General features: G+C 39.3%; 1 protein-coding gene across 2 annotated transcripts; it reads right to left on the bottom strand.

Annotated features, from left to right (window-relative positions):
- Positions 1–272: 272 nt before the first annotated feature.
- Positions 273–25097, bottom strand: b3gnt2b (UDP-GlcNAc:betaGal beta-1,3-N-acetylglucosaminyltransferase 2b). Of its 2 annotated transcripts, none has more exons than XM_086258876.1 (3): positions 24919–25097; positions 9008–9152; positions 273–3695 (listed from the first exon to the last, which is right to left on the bottom strand). In XM_086258876.1, the coding sequence occupies exon 3, from the start codon at positions 3668–3670 to the stop codon at positions 2477–2479; it is 1194 nt and encodes a 397-aa protein (XP_086115002.1). In that variant the 5' UTR covers positions 3671–3695; positions 9008–9152; positions 24919–25097; the 3' UTR covers positions 273–2476. The 2 variants fall into 2 exon arrangements, with proteins under 2 accessions (XP_086115002.1, XP_086115003.1); XM_086258877.1 differs by lacking the exon at positions 24919–25097 and adding an exon at positions 13775–13884.
- Between the last annotated feature and the right edge of the window lie 340 nt (positions 25098–25437).

The raw sequence follows: 25437 nt of genomic DNA, 5'->3' as shown, positions 1-25437 counted from the left end.
TATTATATTACAGATCTATCACCTCCACATTCAGCCTCAAGGTCGCTGATGTCATCCTCCCAACTATTTTTTTTTAAAAATATTGGTATATCTTGCTTTGCATGTGTGTATCTTTAGGTTAACTCCTGCTTTAAAATGCTTGTTATTAGAAAAAAAAAAGTGACTTGAGGTTTAAAAAGCATCAAGATTTTTTGTAATCAGACGTGATTGATTTTTCTAAATTCTCATGTACATCCTTAGAAACCATAAAAATCACATAACAGCATCTACAAAACCATTAAAATATAGCTTTATTGAAACATGATGTTAAAGCGATCACATTTAAGTTTGCGTGACATACAGTACATACAAACATCAGGCACAGATTTGGTAATCATCTTTGACTCGTGCAGGCAGCGAAAAGTGTCTGGAACTCACATTAACCAAAGTTTAAAGAAACCACACACACAAAAAAAAAATCTTTCTGTGGGTTAAAAACAACACAGATACTCCACATAAACTTTGATTAAATAGAAAAAACACACAATGAAGGAACAGCCACAGGCCTTGTTACATTCAGCTGAATTTCCTTCATGATCCCCAGCTTGGACACATTCGGGACATTCAGGCCAGAAAAACACTGACTGTTCAAACTTGGATAAATTGTGCACCTTTTCCAATCAACAAATTCAACACCCACACACCTGTAGACAATCATCAGGCTGAAGCAACAATTAGAAAGCGATGTAAACAGTTCAGGCAGCCGCGAAACTACACAGTGAGGAGTGCAACGATTAACGGCATGTATGTCAGCAGTGACAGCGCTATGCACACAACAAGTGAAATATTAAATAATCCAGAAGCATGAAATACACGTCTTTCAGGTTCTTATCTTCTCTTTTTAGTGTTGGTCTTATCCTGCATGAATATACTGAAGTTCAAAAAGAAAAGAGGAAAAACAAGAGACCTGGTGCGATTATCTGTAGGATGATTTCCAAATGTCACATAACGGATATACGAAGGATGTAGAGACTAACACAGAGATAATTAATAAGCCGATGCTTTAAATAAATCAGGTGGTTGGCAGTTTGGGAGTCGTGGGATCGCCACTGTTTACAAAGCTCTTGCAAAAAATGTTTTGTTGCCGCCAACCTGACCAGCAGGGGGAGCTCTAACAGAGACGAAGTAACACCATTACCCTTCATGCTGTGTGCGAGTCAAGCATCTCACCGTGTCGTGCATACAATACTGCTCAGAAGGAATTTTATGAAATACGAGGGAAAGGTAAATATGTGCAGGATGTCTCTTGTCAGGTGAATGAACCTAAACAACAATGAGCTAAGGATCAACTTTTAAATAAAACACAAGTTCACACACACTTTAAAGCTTTCACCAACACACAGAACCCTTAAGAGTCTCTTGCAAAACCCACGGACACTTTAATCAAGTAACAATTTGTGTATGTACGTGTTCAGCCTGTTTTAAAGAATCTAGACTCACTCAGGTCACAGTAAAGCAGCATTTATCCTCATTCAACGCTTTCCACGGGCACATAGCAAATACGTCACACCGAACGCTTGAAATGACACACCTGTGAAAATGTACTTTGGGCTTTTGTTAAACCTTTTTGAACCTGAAGCTGATTTAGACCAGCATTTGGATTTCTCTGAGCCCCGACCGGCCGAGCTGCGGAGAGCGAGGCTAGACATCCCTGTCTCATTTTAATTGCTCCAACGTTGATCAGCCACACCAATTAAGGGAACTGCTTTTAAGAAACCACAAAGGTGGCTTCGGTAAAGAGACCTGGCCTTTAAAAAAAACATTTCAGCAGGTGGGTTTAATGTTGTGGCTGACTGAGAGCAGAGTCTCACCAGTGGAAACTGAGGAAATGATGTGAACAAAAACTCTGAGCTTTAGAGTCGTGAGTAAATACTTCTGGGAGTGTGGTTGGAAATAGCAGCACAATCTAAGCCTCCAGCTATGACTACAAGGAAGTGTTCACCGGGAATGCAGGAACTACTGTTTTTCAGTGTTCAGAAAGCAATCAATTGCTTTTACTCACTTCAATAACCTGACCAGCATGTTATAGCTTAACCAAAACGACCCTTGGGTGCCAGGCAGACACTTTCCAGCTCTCATTTATTTAATACAGCATTGAGACACTTTGTGGTGGAGGTGACAGTGTTAAAGCACATAAAGGCCATATAAATAGCTGTGATATAAATATATGAACTCAAAGATATTCACTTTGGGTGAAGGTCCTTTGAAAGTTAAGCAGAGTTAACTCCTCTGTGGAATAGAGCCATAATACAAAATGTGAAAAATCAGCGCCGCCCTCATTTTTTCAGGCCACAACGCTCAACCAGGCAGAGGATCCGTGTGGACATCGTAGTAATATCTTAACTTAAAGCTGCCAACTTTTAAAGTTCAAGTTAAAATATTTGGCCCTTTGGCCTTCCTTGTGATCTATCCTGACATGTTTTCAGACTGACTGCAGTCACTGGCAGGTCAGCTTGGGTCTACTGAGCCAGGCCCAGATCTGGATCATCTCCTGTGGGGTCCTTGGGTGAACCAGCATTAAGCTCTTGTAAGCGCAGGGGTTCGACCTGTATTTCTCCTCTATGTTAAAAGTCCTGAAGCCTTTGTGCTTTTCGGGGGCCAGCCCCAACTTACGAAGACACATACCCGTGTAGACGTCATCTATTGGGTACAGCGCTACGCGCTGAGATGCGTTATGCAGGCGAAAGGCGATGTCACCTGAATAAAGGTAGCCGCCTCCTCCTGCATACGGTGGGTAGATTCCAACATACATGCTCTCTGGTATGAAGTATTTGACCCTCTTGTCTCGGTGGGGCCCCGCATTCGTGATCACATCACCCACAAACAGGTCCTTGGCTTTGGGTCCCGAGAGCCCCTTGAGAAAGTCCATGATGCGGTAGGTGTTAACGAAGACGTCGTCGTCGCCTTTGAAGATGAATTGGGCGCCGGAGCAACGTGCCTGGATCCACTCCAGGAAAAGAACTTCTTTGACAGTCAAATTGAAAAACGAATCACGGAAATCCCACTGGATGATGTCTTTATGGCGGGCGTTCTCAAAATGCAGCATACCAGACAGATCTGGGTGGTGGTCTCCAGGTGTTGCGTTACCAAGGAGGAAAATGGTAACCACTGTCCGATTGGCTAATACGCCTGCTTTTCCCCAGGACTGGCGGATGGCCTGGCGGCGATCAAAGTGAGGCACCAGCGATTTGACAGCCAGCAGCAGAAACGGTGGCTCCTTGCAGATATCCATCTGGTCCATAATGATCGGGTAGGAGCGGCAGCGCATGTAAAGCAGGAAGTCCTTGAAGCGGGGCAGCAGGGAGTTGTAATCTTTTACCTGAGTGGTCACCCTGAGGTTAGGCTGACAGACGTTGGATGTCAAACTGGTGTCATTGAGCCACTCAGGGATGTCGCTGCTGCGGTTCGTCATGAAGATGTGATTGCTGTGAACGTCCAGAATCTGCTGCTGGCGGTTCCAGTAGGCCGAGCTGGGAGCCACTTTAGCCCAGAAGCGTTTGGAAGGGATAAGAATCTTTTGATGTCCACTTTTGTCTTGGTTGATGTTCCGCGAGATGATGATGAAGATAAAGAGGTTGACCATAGTCAGTGACACCACAACCTTAAGCCTCATCTTTGGCAGCAGCCCCATGACAGATTACCGCACACGCTGACACCTGTGCAGACACACAGAAGAAGAAACAAAGACTTTAGTCTTCACTACAAACTGATCTTTAGTTTTCATCTTTTACCTTATTCTCAAATCACTCAGGTAATTTCAGGTAGGAGGAAGCACGAGGGAGAACAGTTATCTATGGTGAAATGAGCAGGTTTACAACTTCCCTCTGTTGAGAAACAATGGGTGGAAAAAGGAAGAGAAGACACCTCAACCACACTGACAAAACGATCACATGGAAACCCCCGTTTGTGTTGTAAGACGTTGTGTAAAACTATGTCAGAATAGTTTGTTTATCCAAAGCAACAGCAAGATTACGTATTGATCTGATCAAGAAGGTCAGAGGTCAAACTGCTGATAAGACTGAAGCAGAGTGGTGTCATCTTCACACTGAATCACTTGACTTTTCACAGGTTGACTGATATGGTGTATAATAATGCTTTGTTTGTTTGGCTGTCATAGTTACTTCTGAGTGAACATGCTGGTTCACTCAGAAGTGATGGCTGTGCTTTCCAGTGAGGGTTAAACTGATTTCTTACAAAACACTTAAAAACTTCCTGTAAAACTTATGAGGTGGCATGTCTCCATTATCACCATAATCAAATCACAGGTAGGGTAGTTTTTTTTCTTGGAATAATTAAAAACAAAAAATACTCCTCCTACGGCAGACACAAAGATAATTTAACTTTGAGCTACCTAACTAGATCTGCAATCATCAGGCCTTGCTATTTTGTTCACTTTATTTATGTGTGTTCATGCAGCATGCGTTCACAACTGTGAGCCTGAACTGATCTAATTACCAAGCTGCGTGTCCAGACCAGTCCAAACTAAATATGAGAAACCAATTAGCAAATGATCTGCTTGGTGTAAGGAGAGTTCAAGTTTACCACATTAACTGTCGGGATGAAGCACGATAAGGTAGTCTGCCTGAAATCACAGCATACACCTGCATTTCCACTGACAACATGAATACTTGTTTACTACGCCAGAGGGCAATTTAACGGAAGGCAAACATTTGAGGATTCATTGTCCTCCTCTCTGCTTTTGTATCCTTTGCTTAAACCAATAAGAAATGAGGACGACATGTGAGCTTGAACAGACAATACCGTCCTTTCAGGAGGCTCAGCTGTGCCTCAGGTTTCTGTTTAGTCACGCTTTCCCCTCTGAAAATGTCCTTACCTGGAGTTCCCCTCACTTTCTCCTTTTTCCTGCAGACCAGTGAAGCAGCCACTTTAACGCAATATTTTCATCAAGTTATTGATAAACTACATGTTTTGGTACTGCTTAACCATACTTGTGACAAAGTCTAACCGAGTAAATGTTTTCACTGTGAGGCTGCACACTTCTGGGCAAATTTCCAATCTTAACAACACTCTGAAGTCATAAAGACTAAAAGTAAAATAAAAAGACGACTGGATAATGATATAAGATTGCAAGCTCTGAAAGCCAAAAAGGGTCTGCTCATCTGGGAGACATTAGGGCTCATTTAGGGAAAGTGCTTCTTGATCATCTCAGTCAGAAAAGCCGCTCCCCAGCATTGTTTCCAATCGAATAATTTCAGTGATTTCAATGAGATAAAGACTTTTGCTGCTGTTATTTATTGTTAAAAATCAAGCGCAGCCTCTTCTTTTCTGCTTTTTGGCACGACCGAGGTGCCTGTTTGCTTTCACTTTCCTCTCATCTGCGTCTGCAGACATCTCATCGCAGAGCTTTTGGGACAGACAAGACACTTTGAGTTATATTTTAGGTTTAAGGAAATCCCGTTGTAGCATTAAAGATTACAAGACACAGGATTTGTTTGCTGTTAACCAGGCACAGGTAGGTTATGAGGCACTAGTTTGTGTTGCTGGGGATTTTCATTGTATCTGACAACTGTTTAGTCTTTTTTTTTTTAGAAACATTTGGGTGTAAGGGTACTGCTCATTAGTGTGTTTAGAGATGGTGTAGGTGTTTTTAATTCTAAACAACTTACAAGAATTTAATTTTGCCTTCACCTGTTTCCACCAGGTTTTGGCCCCAGAGAGCCGAGTCAGGACATTAAGACTTATTTATCTTCATTACAATTATCAATGTAAACAGCTCAAAAAGCGGTGCGAGCTCTGCCTGATGAGCTAACAGATCTGAACTGCTCCCTGGATCCTTCCTGCCTCTGTATTGTGTTGCTCTCTCAGCCTCCTAGCAACAACTCTCCACTGCTGCACTCCTGTTTGCTCTTCTTTTTCTATTCCGTGAGCCTCGTTCACTCCTCCTCACTCTGCCCGTCTCCATCAGGTTTCCTCTGTTCCTTTGAATTTGTTCTGACTCAACGCAGGATAGGAATACATCACACTTATCAGTATTATATCACCAAACAGACAAGCATGGACTTATGCTAGTTTTCCTTCAATCTCCTCTTCTCCCTTACTCTCATGGATAATTCAGCTTTCCCTTCCTCTGCATCCCATACAAACAAGATCACTTCTGGGAAACAAGTGGGTGGGTCGGTGGGGGAGGCTTCTTAAGAAGAAAGCTAAACAACATGTAGATGAAACCACAACTTCTGGACCTGTAATTAACCACCAGTAGTCTGCAGCAAAATCCACGCATACCTGCCTAAGTCTGGCTGACCATCTGCATTTGGTTTAAGACATTAAACTCAGTCATAGTGTTTCACATCGAGGCCATTTTAGCTGAAGCAATTAAGGCATGTTGGTGGTTTGACACACAAATATCATGCTTCTAGCTGTCAGCATTAAAAAGACAAGGTCTACACTTGTGGTTGACACTCACACAAAAACAGATTAGGCATAGTAAGGTCATGCACCAAACTTTAAGCTATAGTTTCAGTTCTTTTGCATTCAGTCAGTGTTGTTAGAGCTGACTCCAGCTTAAAGACAGTTAAAATCAGTTCACACATGATTTTCTTAATCTTGAAATATACATTAAATGAAAAACAAAACTTAAAGATGTGGAGGCACTGGAGGATGTGGAGATGACTGGTCACGGTTAGTTCCTGACTTGAGCGCATTTGACAATAAAGCCTGCCTTGAAAGGACAGCTGGCAAGTGACAGCCCTCCTGCTTCTGCTGGGACTACTGTGGTTTTTCTATGTTAGGTTGCAGTTTCCTGGTAGGTAGAGTTAATCAGTGCAACTGGGAGCACCTGGCCAGTTTCTCTCATTTTACACAACACATTCGAACACTCATTCAACCAGTAACACTACTGACTAACAAACCTCATAATGTAACTTGAGGTTTTTGGATTCTTTGGGTTAATAATTCATATATTCTGGTTTAACACAGAATCTCTCTCATAATTTGTTTTGGCTCATAATGTCTTCATTATATTATGATATGTCTTTCCATGCCTGCGAGCCCACTGAGGTCCGCTTCGGCCTGAGTGACTTAAATCCCATCAGACAGTGGGTGCAATGGTCCACGCCTGCCTGTTCTTTTGGGACTGTGTGGACTCTTCCTACCGATCTACATTACAATCAACTATCTACGGCAGCAGACTTCAAAGTATAACAGGAATGACTATTCGACCGTCGGCCTTCCAGATGTCTGTGTCCATGTCTGCAACACAGTATAAGCAAGGCATAAGCTGGACTATGACACGGGCACGCTCACCACAGGAAGTGTGAGAGACCTCGAGTGATCAGAGGCAAAAATCAGCTCCAGACAGCTGTTACACAATTCTTCCACCATTTCTTCCATGGAAAACTTATGAATTTTACTTCCTCTGGAGCTCAGTGACCAAAGGCTTACTTATAGGTACGCTAAAGGACAAGTAAGTTCGAAAATTAAGGGGCGGGGGAAAAAGTGCAGTGCTGCAATGGCAAGAGGTGAACTTAATTCATTACACAAAAAGACATCAGAGCTTCAAAGCAATAGAAAAAAAGTCAGCGTTATCATGTTTCATAATAACTGGAAGCAACTGAATTCAATTGTCTGGCCCCACCAAGTATGCTGGAAAGCTGTCTGCAAGTGAACACAACTGACTGATGGCCTTCTTGATTTGATTAATCTAACTAGATCTAGTTACCTCATAAAACCTCATCAATGTATTATTTTTAAATGGACCCTCATTTTAAGGATATGCAAAAACACATTTAGATCCAGAACATAAGCAGTGCCCCAAGAAAAGACAGTATGAGTCACATCCTGTCATCACAGGAAGCAGTGCACACCTATACTTGTTATGGTGCAAAGTACTCCTAAAAATTACAAAATAAGTGGACAGAAAGTTTTATTGTATTTTTTCTTAAACCGACTGTATGCAGAATCCACACAGAATGAGGAAAAAAAGTCGAATTATTAATAAACTAATAATAAGAAATAGTCTCACTGTGGTAAAAGACAGCAATGGAGCATGATAACGGTTCAGGCAGAGATGAAGAAACGCAATGTCAAAAAGCAGTCTGCAAACATCCGCAGTGGCACTTTTATTGCTCACAATAAACCTTTATGGCTCTTCTTTTGCAGAATTCGTCTGACTTGGCTTTAAAGATAAAAGATAATTATACTTTATTTAGATAATGGATTCCAAGACAGTCAGGCTTCTTTTACACAGATACACTTGACTACTTTGATTCAAGTCAACCATCAAAAGATGCCTATTAAAACCTTTGTGGTATGATTAGGATTTTTGGGGGGTTAAAGGACTATACATTATACACTGAAACAATAGCATGTAATCTATTTTTGATTTTTTTATTCCATATAGATACAATTTGCCACCATCGGGACAAGACCTCTCTGTGTGTACTTTACATGTTCTTCCTGTATCTGCGTAGGTTGTCTATGGGCACTTTGGTGTAGTTTGTAACATAATTATCTGATCCGCTTTTAAACCTCTCTCCATTATTCATTAACTTTATGTTTATCAATCATGAAGCTTGTGGTGACACCATATGGTGTCGGGTAACAAACAGGTCTGTGGGATTGTGATGAGGTCAGTAATTTACCAGACAACACTAGACTGTGTTTGACCAGTGTGGCTTCCACCTGATAAAAAGGTTCACTGAGGTAAGCCATCCCACCTGAGTGGGGGATGGGTGTGAGACACTACAGAACAATGGCAGCTTGAAGGGCTGGGTTTGTACGCTTCTTAGTGGACCTTAATAGCTTTCATGATTATGTTTAGATGGCTTTAAATACTATACTGTGGAGAGAACCGATGAACAATGCACCTTCCTAAAACCTTAAACTTCATGTGTAAACATAACAGAATATAGCTATACAGATCTAAATGAGAGTCTTAATGTGACAGACATGCCAAGAGATGCACTGCCTATTCAAAACATTTCCAACGATGCACATTGTGTGATCTTACCTGTGCAGGTGAGTGGGCCTCTTCAGCTCTTGTTCTCCTGGTGTCTCCTCAGCACTTTTACCCCATACTTTTGTGCACTGTCTGGGGACAACAGCCAATGGGGAAAAGGGATCGGGAAGGGGAGGAGGCAGAGAAAAGACTGAATCTGCAAATGAGAGAGAAAGAACCCAGATGTCAATATTGAGGAAGAGAGCATGAGGACAAAAAAGACATCAGTTCTAATTTTATATACTGAAAGCGTGCTTCTTAAAGAAAGAACCAATAACCCTGATTTAAATACAAAATGATAAATATATCTTTATTAGTGTTTCTAGTAGAAGAACTGGTGAAGTCTGACCTCTGTGAGCAGTCATGATTGGGTGGGAGGGTGTATACAGCTTTTAATAATAAAATACAGTTTTATGTGTGATATTTGGAACAGATGTAGATTTGCTGTTAATGAAATTAAAACCCTGGTGTCAAAATTCACAGTAAAACAGAACTTGGTTTCATTTAATTTCACTTCAGGGAGGTTCAATCATTACTATGATTTATTTTTGTATCTTTTCACGGTTTTCATTTTTTTTATTTTTAAGTTAAGAATTTTCCTGACAGGTACCACAGGACAAAATGTGTCGACTAAATCTATGTGAAAGCAACAGAGCTGGTTTCCAGAGGGAGTGCTTTCTTAGTACAACAATAAGTAATTCCCCGTGTACAGTATTCTTACTTGAAATGCAGATCCTAACTTCATGCTGCATATAAACATGGCACTCTGATTGCCCAGTGGTACAAAAAGTGGTTCACTTCTTAACACGGTATAGTGCTATGGCAGGTTATGCTGCAAACCTATTTAGAAGAAGTGCGCTGCCACTCATGATCAACATAGCCAGGGTTTCTTTGTGTTAGCTGACTTGACAAAAACCAAAAATACTGGCCACTTCCTGTGCTACCTCTCAGGCTCCTAGCAGACACACTTATATTATCGATTTCAACATCCTATGTCACCCTTTTCTCAAGTTTTTGCATTCACAAGAGTTTCAGAAAACCTTTGACCTTTACGCCAAGATCACTGAGATTCAAACTCATTTGATATTTTTAAGGAGCACACCTATGGTATCAATTTGAAGTTCCTATGTTGCCGTGTTCTCGAGTTATTGCATTCACAAACTTAGGCGCCAGAGAGATTTGGTATCATGACAATGGTTTTAAAAATTTACCAACTGAGCGTCAATCAGACATTATCAAAAGGAACAGATGATAGATACAGACAGGACAAAGTCTTCTGAAGTCTTGTGATTTGACGTCTATAAATGCTGAGTGATTCAAAAATCAAGCAGAGGAATTTTCTAATCTGTGTTCTATTAGCTGCGGTTCCAGAAGTGTCAGAGAAACAGATCAAGCAGAAAACATTAAGACATTTTCTGCATCACCAACTGAACCGATCTCCCGTGACAATGTGACGCACAGTCTGCATCCTTGTAACTTTATGACTGAACTACATTCACTGGTGTTTGTAACACATGACTGAACAGACTGCATGTGGGACTTTTTCGTATAGCAGCAGATAATGTCTATTACACTTAGAGCAGACCGTAAATTAAAAACAAAAACAAAAAACAAATCAGTGAGTATGTGGTGTCTCTAGCTAATGTTTAAACTTTGAACATAACCTGATCCTGACCAGGTTATGTGTTCAGAACAAGTTGCCATAACGATCTAGCGAGGTAAAAAAGAACAGTGAGTTTAAGCTTGCTAACCCATTTAACTTTGTAGCACACCTCTCTGCTCCGGTGTAGGTTATGTTCCAGATAAGAGACCAGTGAGGAGCTAAATGTATTTATTTATTTATTTTCTTAGACAGAAATGTTTGCATTTTTCTCTGAGCACCAATCAAGAAATGGTTTTAGAAGCAACTTTATATTTTATTCCCCTCTATGTTGCAGGAAATTTTATGATAATCTGACTTTCCCATATATTCAGTAAAGTGATAAATTAAATGTATACAGTCTGAGCCTGAGTTTATCTTATATACAGTTTGCCTAGAGGCTAATCACACTTACACATTTGTCTAATATTTTTAAATTTGCTGCAGCTAAAAGAAAAAGGATAACATCTCACTAAGCAAAACAAACAACATAGTTTATTAACTTAAAAGAATATCCAATTATTTTGTCCAGCTGACATGTCAGATCCTTTCATGCGCTGATGACATACTGACATGTTTGTTAAGTTAGTAATTTTTACAATACTTTTTTTGCACACTTTCAGCACCATATACACACACTCTACTTCTATAATCGCATACAGACACACACCATGACCCTCCTACCTCAATTGTCAATCCTTAATGTTTAAATTCCATAAAAATTTAGTTACTGCCACAAAACTCTGGAGGCTGGTCACTCAAGTGCAGGTAAACATCTGACTGACAGCAAAGCCATGAAACAGACTTCACATTCATGAAACACAGTGCAGACTATTATCACCATCTCACCGAAAGACAGGAGGGGTTGCTGTATTTAACAGAGCTCTTCTCTCCACAGAAACTAGACTTTGTGCTGTTCAGGACTAATACTTATTTTTCAGTTTTAGAGATTTGTTTGCTTACTAATATTTGAGCTTACCCAAGGTACTTTTCCTTCTTAAGAGTCCTTAAATCTGAGCTTCTCCTCCTTACACAGACATGCCGTTGCGTGGATGTCTGCATAAAATCATCTCTCAAAGCATTTTGACTTTAAATTGTGTATGGGAGCAACTAGCAGGATCTTAAATAAACTTGTACAGTTTGTTTTTGTTAGATAAATCTCTCACAAACAGAAAGAAAGATATAAATATAAAGAGAAAAGTGAAACACAAACACACACACACGCAATAATAATCTAATGCTTTTGCAAAAGACTGATGTAGAAAGCTCGTTTTATACAAACATGACTGGGTTTTGTTAATCATTAAACTGCCTGTGTGTGCTGGTTAGATATGAGAGGACAGCAGATAGCAAGCATAGGCAACCTCTTAACGAAACAAACTGAAAAAGCCACCGGAGGATGGCCAAACAATTAAAATGGAGTTAATCATCGAAAGGAACGCCTGGCTTTGTTCCATTTCCGTTGCTTCTCATGCTTTCCATTGTGTTTGTTTGACCATGCTGAGAAACTTTCCTCTTTTCTTTCCTGCATATGCTCCTGTACATAAGTTATTTAAGACTAAATAACAACAGTTTGTTGGGCAAAAAACAAAAAAAACCTCCCAAAACAAAACTACAATGCAAGTGAACAATGCAAAAGAAAACTGTGCAGTTTTCCTATTTAAAACATTATATAGACCACGATGTTAATGCTAAAAATTAATTACAGAAACCTCTAGTGAAAAACAAACAAACACATTTTTGGGTTTAGATTGTGAGTCTTGGAGGGCATCTAAAATGGACATAAAACATATTTTTGCAGCTCTGGAAATTTCACGAGTCTCTAAAATGCTGAAAAAGGCAACACAAATTTCAAAAGTGAAAAATCAACACACCTCTTTTTACTTTAAGGACCTGTCTGACCCCGCTGAAGCTGACATCTCCAATCAGTTCTGTCTCATTTTACTGCCGCTAGGCTTTTCGTACTAACTGCAGATGAAAACACTAATTACATTTTTAACAGTGAGGTTAAAGCAACGTTAACTGCCATTACTATTCAGATGAATGCACAACTAATGAAGCTCCACTGATCAGCCACGCCCTTCTCAACGTAAAACTTCATCATTTTTAGGAACTCAAAAACAGAAAATGTATCTAGGACATCCTCTTCACTAGCTGGTTGATATTTGTGGGCTTGTTTTGCAGCAGGTCTGGTTAGCACACATGTCCTACACACTCACGGTTGCAGAACACATGTCCTACACACTCACGGTTGCAGCACACATGTCCTACACACTCACGGTTGCAACCCTCCCAAAGTTGTGTGAAACAGGTCAGCAGGGCAGAGAAGCCTAAAAGGCTCAGGCTGCTAACTGCTGTGTGCGAGTGATAACAGATAAGTCTCCTCCACAGGCCACGTCAGGTCTGTGGACAAAGTTCAACCTTCAATTGATAAAGGCTAAAAAAAAATTAAAGATAAAGAGTCTAACCATTTAGAGGAGCATGCACCTGACTTAAGGGACGAATATTTATTGCAACTTCCCTTTAATTTTTTTGACCAGTGTTTATGCTGAAGGTAAAACGTCTCGTCTCTGGCACCACTTACGATATTTTGGTTTCACATTTAACGATTTCCTCTGTGGGTGTTACCAGTGGCAATGCATCGCAGTGAAAACTGGCAAAGCAATGGGCAGGTCCCAGTTTTAAGTTTTTCCTTCTAGAGCGAGTGGAGTTTTCAGCATCCTCTGGATCAAAAACAGTTTTTCCACCACATAAAGAAACTGAGCAGAAAACCTGTTAATGATTTGAGGTGACAGAGCCACTGTTCTTGATTTACCTCTCTGTGGTCTGCTTAATAAATTCAACAACAATAAAAGTCAAGGAAAGGAACGCAACAGCCACCCATACCAAGCTAAAAATGGATCTGACTGGAACACTGTCACAGATTTTTGTTTAAACAAATGTCCCATGAAGCTATACAAAATGAATCTTGGGTTATATAAATAAAGCATGATAATTACTGATGATACTCAACAAGAGGATTACTGCCTGTCCCCAGTCAGGATCATCTCAAGTACATTTTGACAGTATGCATCTAGAAGTTCATCATTTCCTTTTATCTCTCTGACATTGTAATGCATTATAAAAGCACTTTGAATTACCTTTGTATATGAATCATCATTATCCATGGATTGTAAATTGTTGAGCAGACTCTCTTCACCTTTGTAGGTTGAAACTACCAAAGATAATTTTTTGGGGAGTAATACTTCATACAAGACTAAGATATTACTGTACGAAAAATGTGGGTCTAATGGGGACACGGTGCAAAGAGAGGAGGGCCATAAATAGCCTGAAGGCTGCAACTTAAAGAGGGACTGTCTGAGCTGGAATATATCCACCAAATGTCATGGCTCCTTCTCAGAATTTTCCATTGATGTGAGACAGTCTCCTAATTTTATTTGTTGGTTCTGATCGCTGTGTTGGTTTTATTAAAATGCAACACATGCATAACTAGCCTTAGAGGACATTCTGTTAAAAATCTCCCATTCATCCTCATCGGAATTACTATAAAACCACAATAACAACCTAAATATTTCAACCTAGAGGTCCCAAAAAATTGATTCCGTTCATCATCCAAGTTAATTGGATGAGTGACAAAACGTTTCTCCCACTGAAAACACTACGTCCAGACAAACAGAATCAACCTTTAGGGTTTTACTTACCTCAATGATTGAGCATGCACCGAGACAAGCAAGAGGTCCTTGAAGTATACAGGGTGGGATTATGTTCCTGGTTTTGTACATGAGACCCAACAACAACAATCCTAAAATAACAAAAGCCCAAAAACTGAAGTAATATCAGGAACACTAATTTCCTTATCCAAATATGGCTATGGGGTGGGTTCTACGGGGCGAAGAACAGCTCTCAAGCTCTGCACATTTATTCTCAAAACAACCTGAGGAAATGTTCTTTTTTTCCTCCTAGTAATGCTAAAGTGACCATTTCTAAGCTACAGTATAGTGATGGGGAAAGGAGAGACATTCACTGCCTCACAATAGCACTGGAACTTAAAATAGACTGGAATTTCTCATTATCAACAAATACTTGTGACCCTGGCTACACTTAGGCCACCTGCTAGTCATTTGCTCACACTCAGCACACACTGAACTTAGGTAGTGTCACTCCAGTGTGACCTGATGAGCAAAGATGAAGTGCACTCTGCAAAACGAATCATGAACTTCCAGTCTTTAGAGAAATGCATTGACAAGACCCTCCCTGCAACTATGACAGATAGCCATGTTTCCACTGAAAGGCTAATTGCAAATAATGACAGGAACTCCTTGAGAAAAACAAAGAGATTAACCGAAGATCTCTGTCTCAAGGGATTATAGTGTACATCTTAAACATTATAAAGCTTGTAAAAATGAAGTGAGACATCCTAGAAAGTGTTTGCCAGTAAGAAAAAACCCTAAATGGTAGCTTTGTTTACAGAAATTATGCATCTGATGCTAATGCAGCAAGAAAGGAAATGGACTCTTTAAGCTGATCAAGTGACAATGTTATCACATCTCCCGAGGAAGACGATAAAAACGAGTAATTTTGCACCTGCACATTTAAATTGTGAAGAAAGCGTGTATGGATTCAGATGACTACTAAGCTTTAGCTTTAACTCTACATTACACATAATTAAACACCACCAATATCTCAAGGTTTTCTTATGAATCTACCCTTCTTTTCATCCCCTGATAGTTTTATTAAAGTCACTATTTAACCCATGTTATTATGTGCGTGCCAGCACAGCCACAACCACCTCACCATGTATACTTCTCAGGCTCCTAACATGACATGGTGAGCTGCATGCTTTTTTGCTAAAAAATCTTTTTGAAGCTATTGCATTGTGCGTGCACAACTTTTCTTTATGTCAGACGAGATCAGAATCACATTATGATAACAAGATTATAGTTTTCCATGTATAATTAAATAAGGGAGAAAGTCCATAACTCAGACATCATTAGGCTGGAATCCTTGAATGACCTGTGATATCGAACCTACTTTGAAATATATGGAAGACCTTAAATCCACCTAGAAACAATACAAATGACAAGCCATGTGGTCTCAACTTGAAAATATCTGTCTGGTTCTTGTGCATTAGCGAACTCCTATAGCTGGCATTGCATCTACATAGTTACTATGAATGGCTAAATGGATACAGATTCTTAGGAACTGAGGCCAGGAAGTGGTTATGTGGCAAAGACAAGAAGCACAAAGACAATGATTCACACAATGACTGTTGTCAAAAGGGAACTGATGTTTTCACATTTCTAAGTGTTTTATTATTGAGCATTTTTAATAATAGTTTAGATTTTCCACAAGATTCACCAAGAAACAATGCTTGTAAATTAATTGGGTGACAAAATAGCCACTGACAATTTAGTTTCCATTATCTTTTTTATTTTGAGTTTGTGTGAGTTGTTGACCACTCATATGTTGCCCAACTCCAGTGTTCCTGTTACCAGACCGCTAAAAGCTACCTCACGACAAAGACTTAATGGAACAGGGGAATACAACAGTAACAAGATGACTCATTAAGGATGCAACAATTCACATTTCCATTGAAAGTAACAGCTTATAATATGAACTTACATGCGTAAGTGGAGAAGATGATACATTTTCCAATGATCTTTTATCAGTTTAATAAAGTATTACTCTAACCTTCAGTAAATTAAACCCTACTTACAAAAAACAACAACTTAAAAATCGGTGAATTTCTTTTGCTAAAAAAGTGGGCATCAAAATCTTTACTTTTAAAAGCGGACAACTATAAACCATCAACAAGAACTATGTTGTGAACCATTAACTTCAACAGTTCAACAGTAAGTTTTAAAATTAGGAGATTTAGTGAAACTACAGACACTATTAATTATGTTTAAGGCTAAAAATAATACTTTGCCTTTCACGTTACAAAGTTTCTTTTCAATGTGTTCGGGGGGTGAAGACAGCAGAAGGAAATTTCATTTTAAGCATCAACTAACTAGGACTACACAAAGATTAATGAGTCCAACAGTTAGGGGTATACGACTGTGGAACTCTCATTATAATCTAAAGAACTGTACAAATTTACATTGTTTTAAAAAGTCTAACATGTCTAAAACAATAATTCAATATGAAGAATATGAACCAAATTGGAGTTAATTGAAGAAGGTTTTTTTTTTTTTTTTTCCCCTCTCTCACGCTTTCTCTCGCCTTATTTTATTCTATTTACTTATTTTTTCTCCTTGTTATTATATGAAGTGGTATATTGCTGATTGTAAATTTGATGTTTGGTGTGCGTTAGGATCTGGAGATAAATGTTAGTCTGTTCCTTGGTTATTAGTTGGATTGCAGATGGGGGCAGGGTTTAATAAGAATATTTTCTTCTTCCTGCTCCTTTTCACGCATTGTTACAGTGTTATACTGAGAAAAAGCATGGTTTGTGTGTATGAAAGGACAAAACTGTTAAAACTGTTGAACCAAGTGTGAAATAAATAAATAAATGAAATGACATGAAATGAAATGAAAACACACCTTCAAACTTTCTCCAGGTGGTTTTCATATACAAATAAAGCCAAGGATACAAAGCAGTCTAAACTTTAACTTCGTAAAATGGCTCGGCTTCTTTTAGAGTACTATTGACAGCATAAACGTAGGACCCAGATAAAGACAAAGTAGTACAACTCAGTCAGAAATGCTGTCTTTAGTTTCCTCAGTGTGCCATCATCCTGCAAGTCATCACTTACATTAGGCAGTTCTGTGAGTGTCCTGGCTATTATACTGGCATCACTTTAGTTTTCCTCCCATTATCATTAATGTCTTTTTAAGCCCACTGATGTATTTGCCATATTCTGGAGCGACCACGGACTGTAACATTATGGATTAATTCTGTCTACTCAGTAAGCTGTTTTTAATGGATCTTGAGAAACAGCGGCAGCAAAGCAATTTATAGCTGGTGCTAACTTGTGTGCAAATGCACATCTCTTCATATTAGTGATTAAGAAACCCTGGTATTGTGAAACGACTCCGTTTCATGTGACAAAAAGTTGAACAAGCAGCCATTCCGGAATCTCTGTTTGAGCAGTATGTCTCAACCTTTGCGGTTTAACGGGGCTAACATTGAAAGGTTCCGTTTTGAGGCTGATGTAAGGAAAAGGAGAAGAGGCTTGTGTGTTTGATTTTGACAGTCTTGTGCAGAATACAAAAAGTCAGACAAGTTGAGCCTGGATGCGCAGAGAGATCTGAGCTGCTCTGCCACTGTATGACTGACTTTATGGCTCACTCCACCGTGAGTTGATCCCTGTTGTGGGTCCAATATATAAATAGAAAAAAAGGAATGAAATTCCAGACAAATGTTATAAAAGGTACTGTTTTACCTGTTCGGCTCCTTATACTTTGCCACATGTGAACAATGTTAATTGTAATTTAGAACTCTTTTTCCTGGCAAAAGATGTTCAAGGTTTTTCCCCAGCTCAAAAAGCACAGTTTTGCATAAGGCTTTTGATTTCCCTTGATTTGTTTTTGTTTTCAGTTCACTTGAATTTGCCCATTTCCGTTTAGCTTCAGTGTCTGGTTTCTTCATTAGTCCGTTTAATTATCACGATATTAAGAGTAATTTCAGAATACATTTTACAATACAAGCCTTTCATGGAGGCAGTTAATGCACAATCACGCCAAGAATCACCCCAAAATCGTGCAAAGATATATTTACCAAATTGACAAGACAATGAAAAAATATTTTACTTTGGAATGTGTACACCCCCCCTATAAAAAATATTTTATTTATATATATATATATATATATATATATATTATATATATATATATATATATATATATATATATATATATATATATATATATATATATATATATATATATATATATATATATATATATATATATACACTCAACAAAAATATAAACGCAACACCTTTGTTACTGCTCCCATTCCCCATGGGATGGACGTAGAGACCTAAAATTCATTCCAGATACACAATATAACCATCCCTCCCAAACAGTGGTCACAAATCAGTCCAAATGTGTGGTAGTGGGCACATCTGCTATATTGAGATAATCCATCCCACCTCACAGGTGTGCCACATCAGGATGCTGATCTGACATCATGAGTAGTGCACAGGTGTACCTCAGACTGCCCACAACAAAAGGCCACCCTGGAATGTGCAGTTTTTTGCGCTATTGGGGGTCTGGGGACCCAGAACCGGTCAGTATCTGGTGTGACCACCATTTGCCTCATGCAGTGCAACACATCGTCGCATGGAGTCTATCAGATTGTCAATTGTGGCCTGTGGAATGTTGGTCCACTCCACTTCAATGGCTGTGCGAGGTTGTTGGATATTCGTGGGAACTGGTACACGCTGTCGTATACGCCGGTCAAGCACATCCCGAACATGCTCAATGGGTGACATGTCCGGTGAGTATGCTGGCCATGCAAGAACTGGGACATTCTCAGCTGCCATCTGCCCTGAACAATGTGAACCATGATTCATCCGTGAAGCGCACACCTCTCCAACGTGCCAGACGCCATCGAATGTGAGCATTTGCCCACACAAGTCTGTTACGGCGACGAGCTGGAGTCAGGTCAAGACCCCGATGAGGACGACGGGCATGCAGTTGAGCGTCCCTGAGACGGTTTCTGACAGTTTGTGCAGAAATTGTTTGGTTGTGCAAACCAATTGTTCCAGCAGCTGTCTGGGTGGCTGGTCTCAGACGATCTTGGAGGTGAACCTGCTGGATGTGGAGGTCCTGGGCTGGCGTGGTTACATGAGGTCTGCGGTTGTGAGGCTGGTTGGATGTGCTGCCATATTCTCTGAAACGCATGTGGAGACGGCTTATGGTTGAGAAATGAACATTCAATGCACGGGCGACAGATCTGGTTGACATTCCTGCTGTCAGCATGCCAATTGCACGCTCCCTCATTGCTTGTGGCATCTGTGGCATTTTGCTGTGAGACAAAACTGCACATTCCAGGGTGGCCTTTTGTTGTGGGCAGTCTGAGGTACACCTGTGCACTACTCATGATGTCAGATCAGCATCCTGATGTGGCACACCTGTGAGGTGGGATGGATTATCTCAATATAGCAGATGTGCCCACTACCACACATTTGGACTGATTTGTGACCACTGTTTGGGAGGGATGGTTATATTGTGTATCTGGAATGAATTTTAGGTCTCTACGTCCATCCCATGGGGAATGGGAGCAGTAACAAAGGTGTTGCGTTTATATTTTTGTTGAGTGTATATATATATATATATATATATATATATATATAGTCATTGCTAGATGTTTATTAAATAATGAGTAAACATGTGTACAAACATTTTTAATCACAGCAATGCTGAGGTTTATTTGGGGAGGTGGAACCAGATTTATTTATTTTTTTAATGTAAAAGAAATTCTGTTGTATAGTGAACTAACTAAAACTTTATAAATACATTTTTCCCCATTTAAAAGAAGAGCTTACTGGTGGTGTTATGTTGACCTTCATATAAAATCATTTGAATAACTGAGAACAAAATTACTAACTTCTGTTGAGCAAACAATGCCCACGAAAGGTTTGCTTTTGATGTTCAGAAACTGAAACACGTGGTTGTGTGCATAAGTGACTGTGGTCACTTATGCACACATCTTGGCATTACTGCCAAGTTACAAGCTTTATAGCGTGTAAGAAACTAAACCAAAGAAAAACAAAGAACTCCCCCAAACTCTCTGGGTGTTGGATGTGATCATGAATATTTGAGAAAGAACAATGTTAACACCGTTGGGTAGCAAACAAATGAACAACATTTAGAGAAACTACGTGAACAGGCCAAATATTTATATTCACAGTTTGGGTTCAAGTGTTGACAGTAAGGTGATAATATTAATAAAAACTGATGGTAATTAATAGAAAGTAGAACAATATTTCTGTTTGAATGCAATGTTGTAATTCAGGCTCCATGACTGTCTAAAGGTGGTTTACAGTAAGCTGAATTAATTAGATTGTTTTTATTACTTTTTGTAGGCTTCTTATCTATTGAGCTGCATAATAACACAGCTTTTTTCTATATAGAGAAGTTTTTGGCACCCAAAGAGATTTTAGAACCAAAGAAAATCACCATCACTGTAAGAATTTTTTAAAAACAGTTTCTACATTTGGTTTTCATTTAATAATTTATAAACAATACCATCGTTTAGAGGATGTAGAGAAATACCTTATTAAACAACAGAAAATATACACTGCATTCACTGTACATGGGCACACGCGCCCCAAAGACTTCTTCTGGGGATAAGCAGTGTAACAAACCTACAGTGTGTGTGCTGTGCATGTAGCTTTGCTAAGTGAACATTAAGCTGTATAGCTGATCAGGCTGTGTGACTGGCTGTCTAAATGGGGCCTTGCAGATTTCTGTGTTAACGATAATGTGGTTATAGTACAGATCTATTGGGATGCCACCATAATTAGCACCACCCCTGGGTATTGCCAGATCTCCAGTTTCAGGATGTGCTTAAATTAATGACCTTGAAACAAGAGGAAGACGGCTGAAAAGCCAAATGTATGAATTCAACTCAGAGCAAAAAAGCAGCATATGCAGCAAATGTACTTCTGTACTTGTGTGAACTCTCTCCACTGTAGTATATGAGGAAGAAACCCTTAAGTAACATCAAGCCTAAAGTAAATAACCCTCACTCCTTTCCATGTTCCTTGAGCCATTAATTTGCTTACTACCCATGATGTCTGGAATATTAATGAAGAATTTGGGTGGTATGGATTAGATGAGGCGACACATTAATCTAGGGTCAAGGTCACAAGCCTTCAATTAAAAGGACACTTGAGTTTGTTCACTTCCTGCTCCGGAGTAGACATGAAAAGAAGTATCCTTTTAATTGGCCATTTATGCAAATAGCCACTGGAAGAAACTATAATAAACTCAAAACAACCTTCTGTTATATTTCACAACAGTGCAAAAAAACTGAAAACAATAGTCATGTGTGGCTATCTATAGTGCACATGGGATGAAGCCCAAACACCTAAAAGGAAACCGTAACAGTTCCTCACCCTCCACAGAGAAACAATGAAAGCTGTTACTTGCGGAGGACACATATACTAAAGGAGGTACCCTCACACTTTCTTAAGTAGTTAGCTATCTGTCTATTAAGCTTCGTAACCCGTGGATGGTCTCCAGCTCCACTGTATTGAACTCCTTAGTGTTACAGAAGCCTGCAATCGATAGTCCACCAAAATGGTGGAGTAGGACCTTTTTAAACTACTAGATGAAGGCCTGGGGCCTGCCAAAATATCAACCTGATCAGCCTACAAGTAGGAAAACATAAAGAAGATGAGGTGCTGTTTGAATGGGGAGAATGAGGACTTACACACAGTACAACTGAATGCAATTTTCTCCACTGAAACAAATGAAATAATTAAAATAAATTTTAAGATACACTTCAGTGGCCTCCAAAATAAAGCCTGTGTGAGAAACACTGCTGTACAAAAATGTGTTAATAAATAGTAAATATTAGCAGAGCTTTTCTTCCCTCAGTGATGCATGTCTGTACGGTGATGGTATTAAAGACCGACTTAGCAACACAAACAACAAACAGTCTCACTCAGATACAAAGGTCATTTGTATTAATGAATGTGTCTTTGCGGTTATTCATATTATGTTCTGCAGCAGCCAAAAACTAGGTTAGAAAAGGTACAAAAAATATATTAAAAAAATTTTTTTTCTGTTTATCTTTATGAACTTTTTTTCGGGCTATATGATAACCCAACGGGCAGGGCTGAGATAGATTTTGGTTGCCCGACCGGAGATGTTGCTAGCTCCGGGACGTCGGGCTAGCGATTTTGCGAGCCCTGCGTTTGGTTCTTTAGCTGTCAGAATTGCTGTCTGAAGGCCAACAAAGATACCCAACGGATTTACTTTACCAAGCGGATCTTCACGGCCATTGGGCCATTTAAACTTTTTAACTTTAAGATGTCACACTGTGTCCATTTTTGGAATTATTGTGATTTAGTAAATAATTAATAAACAGTCACTTGTATAGAACGCCTTTTACTGTCACTATACACTTGTACAATGAGATACAGAGAATCTCCTACTCAGTGCAGCTAGCTACGATAGTATCTCATTCATGAATGATTAAACTAGGTTTATGCGAAACCATTAATCAATCACAATTCACACAGCATTATCGTCACAGGCCAAAGTTGGAAAAGTCACTAAGGGACACTAAGGGGGTAAAATTTGCTGGTTGACTGGCCAGGTTGCTCCCTCAGGTGTGTGGTCAAAAACAGGGTGCTGTCTATTTGGAGCTTAAAGATGAATGACTGTATAATAAACTGAAATTGTCAGACTATGTTTTTAGAGATATATTTTCAGACAATGAAGCCAAGATAACAAACACTGATAACATTGGAAAGTTTGGCTGTTTTTGTACACACCTGGGATTCTCTGTATTTTTCTTTGGCTGGCTTTTCACTTGTCACATTTATATCTGTGAATGATTACATTTCATGTATACTTTAATGCTGATACAGAATTTAGATGAATTGTACAGCACACTGTCGTAGAAAAATGTACATTTTCTAAGAGAAAATATCAGCTCTACCAAAATGAATTGATTAGACACGTTTCTGCACCATGTTTCTGTTGACCTTTTGAGTCCCTTTTTATTTTTCTTACTGTATCCAAATCAGTATGGGCTACACCCCTGATCTATAGTACAGCAATTTCAAATAAATATCATAGACTGGACAGATGTAATTTTAACAACATATTAAAACTAATACTGTTAATTTTGGCGCCTTTACATTCATTTTATCCACTTTGTATTCGTAATTCCATAACAGACCAGTCAGAAACTTCACCATGACTGATAAGCAATGCTCATCCTAAGTGTGGTTTGGATGTTTCTGTCTAAACATAGCACTGGTACAGGGCTGACGCACACACATCTGTGCAGAAAAACCCTTGGAAAATGTTGCTCGTGTGATTCAGAAATTTGATCATGAAGTGCATACACAGCAAAAAAAGGCAGAGAACAGACAGAGAAGGAAGAACAGACAGTTATATTGGGAACTTGTTTGTCCAGGTTTAACATTAACACCAAGTTTAAAACTAACTTTCCTCTGTGCTACTTTTACAGATTGTTTATATGTCCAAAGCAGGGAGGTCAAGCTCATTTTTAACTCAAGGGTACATACAGCCCTAGTTGATCATAAGTGGATCACTTGTTTAATCACTTAATGATAACCTACATGTTTGTGAAATTTCAACAGTGTATCTCCGTATTTTCACATTCATAGGCTTAAAGGCTCAAATTAGGTCCTATTTACTCCAGTTCCTAAATGAAATGCATTGCAGTACAATTAAACACATTTTTGAATTTTTTATTCATTCCTATTTTGAAGTTAGAATAAGGGAAGAATGTGTTTACAGTGATATGCGACTTATTTTCAGGGCATCTTAGGATGGTCAGCAAGAAAGATTATTGAACTTTTTCTATGTTGATTATTATGCAGTGATTTTACTGCTTAAACTTGGCTATATATGGCTAATAAAATAAATATTGACAAACATTTCCATCTTTAAGGTTTAAACAACATGCTGGAATCTGTAAAGATTTTTTTTTTTAACTTCCCAGACATTTTCACTCCCAGAGATTGCTGGCACAGCTCACCAAGAATGAAAATGCATTTTGGATTTTAACCCTATTTAGTGGTCGAGACTTAACTGGGTAGTCCACCCCGGCCACATGTTTTGACACCCCTGCATTCGATGTGACACTTTTTGATTGAGAATAGCTACAAAAATGTCTTACTTTAGTTTTTGATTCAGTCACTTCCAAGTGCCCGAAGTGCTTTCAGTCTCGCTCAAGTTATTGTTAATCATAAACACATCTTTATATTTGATAGGCAGCTTAAATATTTACTGCATTTAACCCCGAAACAGGTAAGTCCATTAATTCATTAAGGTTAGTCATTTAGCCCTAAAGCAGAATAATGCTGTATTTTTAAAGATAGTACTGCTTTACAAATGCCACGGCACTACGTCTTGTCATAGTCTGTTCTTCCTACTGCGTTTCTGGTTTCTTTCTTGAGTTTTCCTGAAAAGGAACAAGCACTTTTCATGTACAGTCCTGTTCCCCGAGTAACTCGGACTTTCCTGGAAACTTACTGGGTCGGTTAACTTACTATGAGGATCTAGTTCAGCTACTCGATATGACTGTTACTCCGGACAGGTGGGAAAAAATAAACTCGGTTGAACTCACTTGCTTGGCAGTCAGCCTAGAGACACTCCGACAGCGGCGAAATAGTGAAATAAATCCATCACGTGCCGTTTCCGGTGGCTAATCGTCGTCTGTTTACCGAGGACTTCCCGTGTTTTCCCTCCGCTAACAGCCGAGATCTGCTGCTTATCGCGACTGGTCTATTTTTTAACCGTCTCAATTGTGACTGCACTCGCGGTCGCGGCACCTCCCAGATCACGCCCTGTACAGTGACGTCACCTAGCGCGCGATTTATAAAGGCTATTCCATTATTAAAAGGCTGAAATTGTCAAGGCGTCATCATAAAGAGACCTTGACGAGTAGAAACCGGTTAGGCGACAGTAATTCTTCGAGCTTTAATTCCAGGGAACCAGACTTTCCTGTAATATTTTGAAGTGCTGTTGAGCAATAGTTCCGGAGGTTTTCTGAAGGTCTCTGGCTGCTTTTTCAACCTTTTTGGTGCCCTGATCATTTAAAGAGGAATGTTTTTATTATTTGTTAACACTAACTTATGAATTATTC

Source organism: Aulonocara sp. 'chitande type north' Nkhata Bay, linkage group LG13, assembly GCF_057382095.1.
Source record: "Aulonocara sp. 'chitande type north' Nkhata Bay isolate Kocher_YH1m ecotype deep benthic linkage group LG13, A_spYH_male_GT1.1, whole genome shotgun sequence".
NCBI classification, from domain to species: Eukaryota; Metazoa; Chordata; class Actinopteri; order Cichliformes; family Cichlidae; genus Aulonocara; species Aulonocara sp. 'chitande type north' Nkhata Bay.
This window is presented reverse-complemented; position numbering and strand designations above follow the sequence as displayed.

Excerpts from the sequence above, each read along its gene's own strand:
- b3gnt2b (XM_086258876.1), bottom strand. The coding sequence starts at position 3,670 with ATGGGGCTGCTGCCAAAGATGAGGCTTAAGGTTGTGGTGTCACTGACT.